The sequence below is a fragment of the Hypanus sabinus genome, chromosome 7, assembly GCF_030144855.1.
Source record: "Hypanus sabinus isolate sHypSab1 chromosome 7, sHypSab1.hap1, whole genome shotgun sequence".
Taxonomy (NCBI): Eukaryota; Metazoa; Chordata; class Chondrichthyes; order Myliobatiformes; family Dasyatidae; genus Hypanus; species Hypanus sabinus.
Genome location: NC_082712.1, coordinates 132,678,563 through 132,690,371, shown reverse-complemented (window position 1 = coordinate 132,690,371; position 11,809 = coordinate 132,678,563). Strand labels below are relative to the sequence as shown.

The 11,809-nt window shown below is 38.0% G+C and overlaps 1 protein-coding gene across 2 annotated transcripts in view; it reads left to right on the top strand.

Annotated features, from left to right (window-relative positions):
* The window catches only part of LOC132397220 (synaptotagmin-7-like), a 518,616-nt gene that overhangs the window by 376,808 nt on the left and 129,999 nt on the right, over positions 1-11,809 (top strand). The window contains exon 4 of one of the 2 annotated variants that reach the window (XM_059975674.1): positions 9,262-9,465. The exons of the other annotated variant lie outside the window; for it this stretch is intronic. Within the exon in view, the coding sequence (XP_059831657.1) occupies positions 9,262-9,465 (204 nt within the window). The remainder of the gene's footprint in view (positions 1-9,261; positions 9,466-11,809) is intronic. 2 annotated transcript variants of the gene reach the window in all.

Below are 11,809 nucleotides of genomic sequence, written 5' to 3'. Positions count from 1 at the left end.
TACAATTCAGCACAGCGACTAGCGTGACACTATTATAACTCGGGACGTCGGAGTTCGGAGTTCAATTCCGGCATCCTCTGCAAGGAACTTGTAGGTCCTCCCTATGAACACGTGGGTTTCCTATGGGCGCTCCGGTTTCCTGCCACAGTCCAAAGTCCCAGTTAATCAGTTAATTGGTCATTGTAAATTCTCCTGTGATTAGACTGGGGTTAATTAGATCGGTTGCTGGGCAGTGTGGCTCATTGGACCAGAAAGTCCTGTTCCATGCTGTATCTCTAAATAATTTTTTTTAAATCACTTCTTGCATAAATATGTGGACTTAAGGATGGACCCTGATATTAAACCCAAAGCATAGAATCCCAAAGTGCAATTTTTAACAGTGCGGAGTCAGCAAATGTGTTTTCAGATCATAAAAGTAGAAAGTCCAAAGCCATCTTTACAAAGTTTCTTTTTATGAAAATGCCTTCAGTCTATTTTGTGAAAATCTATCCAAATATTTAAACTAAAGACGGTTGTCAGTGCTCGAGAATAGAATACTTGCAACTTTTTCCATCTAGTGCCCCAACCAACCCCCACAGGACTTCAATAATAAGAATGAATAAAGTATGAAGCTCCCTTTGCCTTGTCAATATAGTTTAAATGAAAATTCCATCAATCACTCCCAAGGCAAGTTTGTATTATTAAATGTAGGTTAACGCCTCATCTGTACTGACCGTCCACAATGCAGATTTTTATGTACAATCATCTTCAGCTTCATTGCAGCCAAGTACCAGATTGGGATGGTGCAGAGTAAATCTTGAAACCAAATTCTTGGCTTTTCAGCAGCTACGTTTTCTTTTGTGGGGGGCTACCAGAAGATTTAAATCCAAACAACTCCAGCAGGATACTACAGTCTAAAACCAGCACTGGGACTAGCTATCCACCAGTCAGCTTTTCTAGAGGAGTCTACCAGAATGATTAAAACAAAATAAATGGGATCAATTTGTTTATTTGACAAAATTCTCACTTTTATTGAGATGACGCTGCTTGTGACAAAGATACATGTAAGTTGTATTAATTAGGCTGTTTATTACTCTTTTCTGGAAAATCATAGTGCTTTCACTGAGAAAAGTTGTTTTAGTTTCTGTCACATCCACTTGCCCCATTCTGAGCAAATTGCTTGCTGTAAAAAAGATCACATACTATAATCATGAGTATGATGCCCCAACTGCAACTCGTTGTTTAACATTAGTGTCACAGACACAGATTTAAAACAATATAGAGCCACGCTGATGCACTAATATTTGGGAATTTTACATTGTTCTCCACAGTTTACTAGATATAACTATAGTGGAAGGTTCATTAGTGCTTATGCATTTATTTCCTTGATTCAGCAGATTATTTTTGTGGAATAATGTACTGTGGCAGGAATCTAGGGTAGGATCAGAAGGAATCTTGGATACCAGTGAAAGAAGATGAGAATGTCAAGAGTCAGGGAGAAATTGTAGAAACAAATAAAAAGATGAAATTTTATATCAGAAGCTCCAAGGAGAAAAGGCCAAGTTCACTCAACCTATTCTCATAAGGCATGCTCCCCAATCCAGGCAACATCCTTGTAAATCTCCTCTGCACCCTTTCTATGGCTTCCACATCCTTCCTGTATTGAGGCGACCAGAACTGAGTACAGTACTCCAAGTGGGGTCTGACCAGGGTCCTATATAGCTGCAACATTACCTCTCGGCTCCTAAATTCAATTCCACAATTGATACACCTTACGCCTTCTTAACCACAGAGTCAACCTGCGCAGCTGCTTTGAACATCCTATGGACTCTGATCCCAAGATCCCTCTGATCCTCCACAGTGCTAAGATCTTTACCATTAATACCATATTCTGCCATCATATTTGACATAACAAAATGAACCACTTCACACTTATCTGGGTTGAATTCCATCTGCCAGTTCTCAGCCCAGTTTTGCATCGTATCAATATCCCACTGTAACCTCTGACAACCCTCCACACTATCCACAACTCCTTCAACCTGGAGGATGAGAGGTGACCTGATAGAGGTATATAAGATGATGCGAGGCATTGATCGTGTGAATAGTTAGAGGCTTCTTCCCAGGACTGAAATGCCACAAGAGGACACAGGTTTAAGGTGCTGGGGAGTAGGCACAGAGGAGATGTCAGGGGTAAGTTTTTTACTCAGAGTGGTGAATGTGTGGAATGGGCTGCTGGCAATGGTGGTGGAGGCGGATATGATAGGGTCTTTTAATAGACTTTTGGATAGGTACGTGGAGCTTAGAAAAATAGAGGACAACGGGTAAGCCTAGAAATTTCTAAGGTAGGGACATGTTCGGCATAACTTTGTGGGCCGAAGGGCCTGTATTGGGCTATAGGTTTTCTATGTTTCTAAGATAGAAATGTTATTGGGGAAGTGATCAATTTATTTATTTGGAGACTGATAAGGGGGTAATGGGTACTTGAACTGCTGCCATTCTTGTTAGTTAGGACACTTTAGGTTTCACATCCAGTGACAATGAAAAAAACAGCAATATATATTCCTCACTTAGTATGTGAGTTGAAGGGGACAGATTAAAGTGGGAGGGGGGCTTCATTTCTTGCCACCCCTGGTGGCTTGGGGAAGTGTTGTCAGAGTAGCCTTCGCAAGTTACCATACTGCATTGACAGCAGCTGTAGATGGATAACAATTGACAGAGCGAAGACTGAGAAAAGTGGATGGAGTGAGTGCCTACGGTGGCAGAACGCTTTTAAATTGGTGCATTCATTATTGCAAATGATGTATCTGACGAAAAGAAAAGCACCAATCTGACTGATTTTAAATGAAATAAAATATATTCAGTGACAAGAAAGCCACAACCAAAAACGTTCAATGACATTGTATTCATTGCGATGTTCTTTTGAAACAACACAGGCAGATTGTTCAGGCAAAGATCGTTGTGATAAAGTAGCTATTGTGAAGAATAATTAATTTGGGGGCTGTGCTGCATAGGGTGGCTGGTCAAAAACACATTAACCATTGCACAGTTTAGAAAATGCATTAAGTTACACCTTTTTAAAATCTCAGCTCCCTAAAGCTGAAGTTCTAGGTTGTGATTTAGCGAAGAGCAGTACAGCATTCCAGTATAGGTACACAACTGCTGAGGGCACTAGGGAGTTTGTTTAGTGAAGAAATATTGATGATGCGATATTCAAAAAAATCCAAGCATGGAAATTTTAAACATAAGCTTTGTAAATGAACCATTTTTTCAGAGGGTCTTCCAGTCATTAGCAGATACAAATTAAAAGAATGACGATCCTACATGAATGGCAGAAAGTTGGACAAGTGTGTCAGGGTATTGAGCTGGAAATAAAATGATGTCATCAAGGGGATTTTGCCAAGAACAGAAAATTAAAACAACAGTCAAATACATAGTTAGAACTGAAAATATTAAGATTATTAACATGTTGCTTTGTATTAGACACTTACCTAGGCTTAATTGAAGAGAACTTTAAGCCAAAAGATGAGTTTTAAATTGAAGATATGTATAGAGCATATCTTTTCTCAATATACTATATTCTGCAAAAAGTTTCTGCAGCCTGCTTCCATCTAATATGATTCTGTATAAAATATCTCAGAAGGATATTATAATAGAGTTTTCCTTAAGTTGCTCTGGCATCTGGCCATCTGATAACAGAATAATTTGGCCTGCTGATATATTTGCCGTTTGACATTTTGTGGAAATGAAGTAAATTTAATGTCAGTACACAGCATGACAACTTATCAGTACCTGCCACTGATTTTCCCTGGCACAATAGTTGCTTTGAAGTCCACCTTTGCCGTTCATGTGAAGCATGCTTCGAAAAGAATTGGATTGTCTCCCACTGCTAGGAAATGTGTGTTAATGTTAGAATGTTAAAATGCAGATTAATTTTACTTTTATGCATGATACATTGTTGTAAGTGGTTATTCTGCCCAGTTTTAAAGGAACTACAAATCAGACTGCAGATCAATACAGTATGCAGTGACACTATGCTGTCATTTGTGTAATATTGATTGGCTTTAATTCTATATTCTAATGTTCCATTAGTTTTCAAACTCATGAGGTCTTTTGATCAGGTAAATTAGGATATTTTCTCTATTTGATATGGAGTTGGATTGAAGAGAGCCAAAAGAAAAGAGAGGGTATAATATAGGCAATTGTTAGAAAATGGATTAGCATGATAGAAATATTGGGGGGAGGGAAGTGAACCAGTAATAATTTTTTTTAAAGATAGCAAGATATTAGAAATATTAAATTTGAACATATCAGAAATACCACATTTCTTACCCTTTTCAGTGTGGATATAAACATAGAAGACCTATCCTTGTCCCTAGCATAGTAACGTTCTGTGATTCAAGGGAGAACACAATGCCGACAACAAATAGTTGCAGCATTTGGTCAACAACTATTCCGATATGCACTGAACTCAAATAAATTAACACAATAAGTATTAAAAAATAAATCTAGTGCAATGCACAAATCAATCCTCTCTCTTAAGAAAGGCACCCTAGCCTGTGTAACCAGTTTGAGAAGTTTCATTTTTCAATTTTGCATTCATTCCAGCAAGTACATTTCACCTCATCCATTGCCTTTCTACTATTTTCATAATATTCTTCAGATATTTCCTTTTTTAGCAAGCAGACTTCTTGCAATCAATGCTATCTACATGTAGAAATACTTTTGTCTCCTGGATGCTACTGGAAGAGAATTTTAACAAAGAATTTGATTATATTTCCTCCAAGCTTTATGATAATTAGATCAGTATTCCTGGATGGATCCTATCTGTTCTTAAAAGGAATGTCATTAATTGTACACTAATTACTTATAAAAATGTCCTTGGATATTTTCTTTAGCTATGTTAATAATGGTTCTGATATCTTTGCAATATGTGCAATATCCAACTAGTGGATTGGTTTATCAATCTCCTTTCAGATCTTCATGTTTTATAATATTTCCTTTGAAAGTGTTAGGGAATGTTGGATTCCTAGTAAATAGTAGGACAAAGTAACTATATACAGTAGTTTGTGTCATTTGACTCCCATTTGTTGTGTGAGTCCTTTAGTGGCCTCATTCCGTGACTTAATGCTGGGTCTGTGCTGGTCCACAACTTAATCCCATGGAAGATTGACACAACCATCCATTTTGTTTGTATTCAATTTTAACTTTTAAAAAATGTTCATAATTTCTCATATTCTTTCATATCACCTCTCCTCTTCAGCAGTGTTTGACCTTTCAATGAATTCTTAGTTTGTGTCACACATTTTAGCTAAAAAGCTGAACACAAACATTTTGAGAGTGAGGATTCAGCAGCTTCCCATTTCAAAAGCTTTGGGGGACATTTTTGACCATATGTTTGCTTTAGGATCTGAGTCATGAATATAAATTGACCAGAGGAGGAGCCAAAGCAACACATACGAAATGCTGGAGGAACTCAGCAAGCCAGGCAGCATCTATGGAAAAGAGTAAACAGCCAGCGTTTCAGGCTGAGATGTTCTCTCATGCCGAGGAGGACCAAAATCTCTTCCTGAGAGGCTACGAAGATTTCTAAATGCAAAGTCTCTATTTGATCATTAATGAGTTCAGATGTACAGATTAATAGTGGTAATCATAAAATTATCTAGCACAGAAGTGATTCCCCAGCTGCCCATTTAGTAGAGGATGTCAATTAATCCCAATTCCAATTCCCTACTCATTCCCCTTTGTCTTTTCTTTAAAACACAAATCGTTTTCAAGTATCTATGCATTCTTTATTCTCTTTTTGAAAGTTACTGTTTCTGAAAGTAGTTCCAAATGCTGTCAGGTGATATATTCTTAATCACATTTTCAAAGTGTAAAAAAGCCACAGATGTTAGAAATCTGAGCTAAAACAGAAGATCTTGCAAACTCTCGGCAGGTAAAGCAGCACCTGTAGAAAGAGAAACAACTTTAACTTTTCATGTCTGGAATGCTTTGTCGACACTGGGAAAGGAGAAAGGTGATTCCAGCGTTTTCTGCATTTGTTATTAATTTTTAAAGGTACTTCCGTTAACATTTGGTTCTCTTTTTAAATTATTTTAGCTATCAGTCCGATAGTATTTCCTTACTTTATGTTTCCTTACTTTCTATTATAAACTTTTGGAACAACGCCCACTAAATTTTTCATCCCCCATGTATCTCTTGAGCACACTTCCAAGATCTTGACAGTCTTTACCAAAGGTGATGTTCCAAAGAGTAGATGCTAGCATTAAATTTGCCATTATTTTCCAGAGATGGGTTGGCCATCTGGTTTGAGAACAGGGATTGTCTGTTGCTGCAATAAAGTATGTTCTCCCAGTGAAAATGAATTGCCAACTTTGTTGAGAAAATCATGCAAAATTTTCTAAAATTGATTATAAAGATTTTCCTGATAGGGTAAAGATCTCTTGCTGATACGTATTATGACAATGGGCATTAAATCCTGAGGGAATCTCATGTGGTCATTATATCTAACCCACTTGCTCAAGCCAATCCACATCTGCTTTCTATGTATTCACTCTACAAAGCGGTCTTAGTGTCCTGCATTGTTCCTCATTTCCAAATTCATTTCTGTTATCAAATTTTAATATTATTTCTTTTGTATTTATTGGCAGTTCACCCCTTTATTGACACAAAATCAATCTATGTATAAGAGCTATCGTATGTATTTATATTTATTGTGCTTTTTTATTATTTTGTGTTCTTTATCTTATTGTGTTTTTTTTCTGCTGCATTGGATCCAGAGTAACAATTTCAGTCTCCTTTACACTTGTGTACTAGAAATTATACTAAACAATCTTGAATCTTGAACCCATTCCTGTTCTCATCTTGCAACATCAAAAAAATATTACTTTTATTATTGCTTACTATTGCTTCCTATGATCTAACCATCCCCATAAATTTCCTACCAAGTTATTCATATGATCTAATTTTCCATTTATATGGGATGTTCAAATGAGGACCACTGGCTTCTCGTTTACATGATATTATTCTCTTTAGATTTGCCTACATTGTGTTGTGTTCCTCAATTATGATTTTATTCAGGCTCACTGCTTGTTTCAATCGATTTGACATTTCAAAACTCCATTTCACTTATTAACCAATCTGTTAATCTAAGTTAAAGTAGTTCATTTCTATGATATGCTTTTGAATATCCTAAAGATAGGGAAGATGCTTACTAACTTGAAGATTTTTAAAGCCCCAGGTGGTTTAAAAGGGAGAGGTGGAAGTGATTTCCATCAATATTTGTCATGAACAAATTCAGTATCCATGTGTGCAATTCAAATGTGCTAGAGATTCTCGTTTCTTGATGTTCCCATGTGAGGCAAAAGAAAATTTCAACTTCAAAGTCTGCCCATAATGCAGTTAAAACTGGCTTTTCTACAGTTTCCCTACTGAACACATTCTTCTTTCTTTAGGAAACAAATCATTCTTCCATAAAGATTTGAAAAATTTTGAATAGTACCTGTGCTGCCCCATCTCCTGTCTTATATGATATATTTCTTTTGTTGATTTCTCCATGTTTTGATTTGTCATTTCAAACAGTTTTTTTTATAGTTACCTTCAGTGATGATCTTCCACAACTTCTACAGATGTTTCATATTGTTATAAGGAGATACTGCACAGAAATAGGCCCTTTCGCCCACCTGCAAACACTGACCGTCATGCACCAAGACTCTCATTTTCATTTTCAACTCTTAAAAAGTAAAAGCAAATGAAGAAGTTCAGTCATTCCTTCATTCTTCAGTATAAAATTGCTTTCTCCATTTCTAAGTGAACCTCTGTGTCATGGAGTAATACAGCATAGTGGCTGTCCTTTGGCCAACTGAATCCTTCCCAAGCATCAAGTGCCCATCAGAACTAATCCCATTTACTAACAGATGGTCTGTGGCCTTCTGTATCCTATTCTTTACCCATCTTTTGTTCACAAACTTGTGAAGGATTTAGGTCAAGAATTTCTATCACACGATGAAGTTTTGTGTGCTGTAAATATTGCGAGAGAAGGGGACTCCAGTACTTGCCATTATAAAATCTCCTGTTTTCCTTTTGATATTGAATGGGAATGGAAGGGTCTTCAGACATGGTAAACAAGCTGAATGTCATCATGCTTTGTGTAAACTCATTTGAATGAATGCTTCCTCTACACTTTACCTTTGCCTGAAGGAAGTAGAAACACCATGTAGTAGGATTTAGGATTTTGAGTACATAATGTATTCAAAGCATTGCAGACCTATCATGACCTCAGTCAGGTATGGCTTTCACTTGGTTACTAGGAACTTTGTGAAAAGAAAATTCTTGGAGATGCCATTTTCTGTTGTTTCTGACTAACAATTCAGCTACTTTGCTCCCTGCAGTATACCTTCTGCTTAGCAAAATGTACTTTTCCTGAAGTCCTTGGGCTAACAAACGTGTTTTCTTTTTAAGACAAATCTCACACAAAAAAAATTCCAATTTTCGCCAAAGATTTGGGCATGAACATTTAAACTGTTGACTCATGTCGAACTCAGTTGTTAAATGCTGTTTCCTCTGCCAGGGAATTTGCTCACCACCTGACCAAAGTATTCAGCCACAGTAATAAAATCCATCTTTAACAAACATATTTTTTCATATTTCAGCTTCTGTTGTGTTTTCCTTCTTTTCTCTCTTTGCTGTTCTAGTGATCTTGACAAAGACTTTTGGAATAACAATGACAGCACTGTACAAAAGAAATGGAGTTCCTACCCTCCAAAGGAGTTCATTCTAAACATTTCGCCTTATGCACCTTATGGTGACCCACGTCTTTCACTCAAGTGAGTTTCTTTCAATGGTTTGGTTTTCTATAGTATGTAAAGCTTCCTTCCTCTGTCTTTTACCTATCCACCCAATCACCCACTCACGCCCATTCCCAAACCCTTTGCAACCCCATGGATAACTTGACCCCATGGAGACGAACAACCCTGCTGATCATGTGCCTTGCTTGAAGTTCACAACTCATCTGATCTATCTTTCAAATGTGGGATAGCAGAGGGTTGCTCGTTGAGGTTTCCGTTACACTGTGTGATAGAACTAACATTTTTAAGAATGCTGTCTTGATGCTGTTGATAGAATTTCTCTGGCTGCTTAATCCCCTTCTGTTTTTTTTTTGAGCTTTGGAAGAAAGGGCTGCGTAGGTGTACACTGATGTGCTTTAGCGGCAGATCTGCTTTACTCCAATCTTCAATCAGGGCTGACTCACTCTCTGTCCACTCTGCTTCCTGTCCGTACTAGTGGCTCTCTCATGTCCGGTAACAAAGCTCCAGTAGCTGAAAAAGAAACACGCATGGCCGAGAAGCAAACCCGCAGCAACAGCATGAAGAGCAGCGGATCTTCCATCAGTAATCGGGGTGAAGCTGCCAATGGGAAGGTTGGGAAAGGTGGGCGCTGGCACACAGTCCAGACTCTCCTAGCATCGGGCAAGCTCAACCAAGCTAAGTGAGTTTAAATGAGTAGTTACATGATTACTGAGACCGTGACAGCCAAAGAAATCAGTCTTTCAATAATGAAATAATTTTTGCAGGAAATTAATAAGTGTCTTCACAACATGACTGCCCAGCACCACTGGATCCTATAATTTGTCCATTACACTTGCACATGCATGGGTTTTAAGAATACATATGCTTTGTAATTGTATCCATCCACTTGCCATCACCATAATTTGCCTTTTCATGCCCACAATACCATTGAAAGTCTCACTAACACTTTATCTAGCATGCTGTGGATCTAATAAATGATGGATGTTCATTGCAGTTTCATGGGCCAGCTTTCTCCCTGTGACTTACTGGAGTTGCTTTGTAGGAGACATATGTTCTTTTCCCAATAGCAATATGTTGAGAATGATTTGTCCTTTGTGACCAGGTTGTCATACGTTGACAAACATGAAGTCTGGCATCCAGCTGGCAGGGCAGTATTCCTTTCCTGGTGGTATTTGTTCACTGGCTTTGCTATCAATAGAACTATGACCGCTAAATGATCAACACTTGTGTTTACTGTGTTGTTGATGTAGGCTCAGTGAGAAGGGCTCTTCAGTGTACTGCGTATTGACTTATTCAAAAGGAGGTCCTTGATTTTGTAAGGGACCCCGTGCGGGAAACAGAAAATTTGATCAAAGCAATCTGCGGCGTGGGATATATTAAAGAAACAAGATCTCTTCTCAATTAGAAGTTCAGGAAAATTCAATGGATCTTGTCTGATCTTCTTCCAGAATCAGGTGCAGACCCAAGCAGAAAAAACAATGGCTTGGACTAAGTTAAAGCAAATTCTAGGAAGAGATATTTTAAGAAAGTAAAAGTAGATTATGCATGTGAGATGTACCTTTTTTGCATGGATGTATCCTTGCAATTGTTACAGAATTTCATTGTAATCGCATATTCTCAACAGCTTGCACCTCAACAATGGCTGGTATCTGTAGCTAAAAGAACCATAATTTTTAATTAACTTATGAAGAAGTCCATTCAGGGATTATTTACTTATGATGTTTTTTTCTTCTCTGGTGGTAAAATAGGGAAAATATGTCCAGTTTTTCTTTATCTGTTTTTGGGTAACCTGAGAAAGAATTGGGTGTCAGGCAGAATTTGGAGCATATGTTTTTCATTGTTGCACATCTCTGAATCTGCGTGTCAGAGAGTTTACACAAAGACCAATCTCACTAAGGAGGCAAATACTCCCTTGATATTAATTATTAATCTTTATACTGCGCAGAAGTTTCATTTTTGAATTTTAGCAATTTTTTTCATAGTTTTTCATAAGAGCAGTAGCCTCATAGAGCCTGGGGCCAGATGTGTAAAATATAACTATAGTGGCATATGCCTAATAAACACATCATGCAGGTTACTTTTCTGAGCCTGGATATTTTGGCAGGCTTGTTACATCAATGGTTCAATGGTGCCAAATTGCCAAACTTCATACTCCTTTAGAATGCAATGGTGTGGATGCGTATGCACATCAGCGTAACAGGCTAGAAGGGGTTCAGAATTCAGGTACGATAGGGATCAGGACTGGTCTATTTTAACAGTGTCTGGAGGAATGACCCTGGTTGTCTTGCACAGACAAGTGTAGGTGAAATCAGTATTTCATATGACCTCCAGTTAATGTTTGAGAGAGCAGAAGACCCCTTTTGACAAGATAATCTTAAACAGCATCTAATATAATGCATAGCTCCTTGATTTGCATTCTAAGTAGCTGTTAGCACTTGGCTCAGACAAGAGATTTGCCTTTGCACCAACAGACTTTTGGGAGGTGGTGTCAGCCCCCCTGTCTCTGTGAAGCCATGCCTTACCCCTTCCACTTACTCCTAGCTTTCCCCTTCTGCCATTTTTTTGGATAGCTGTCTCTCTCTATATATATCCTTAAAATGTATCTCTATGCCTCTTTACACAAGTTAATTTTATGTAATGTTCCTAAGCTAATACTGCACAAAACATCTCCACAATGTGATTAGGTTGGAGTTAAATAGGTGGGTTGCTGGGCTGTGAGGCTCAGTGGGTCAGAAGGGCCTGTTCCACACTGCATCTCTAAATAATAATAAATAATGCATGAATTACCAGAAACATGCCATACAATGTAATTTGTTTCTGTAATGAAACTGCCCACAGTAGGTTTAGCTAGAGAGGGCCACCCTTGTACCTAAATCAAATGCCTTCCTGGGCCAAGACCTAGGGTATCCAAAGCCCTTTTGATTTTCCCACCTCCTTCCACTGCATTCTAAATAGTTAACATCTGAAGTGCATCTGACTCACAAACCTCCAATATATTGTCTAATAATTACTCCTTCCCTTGG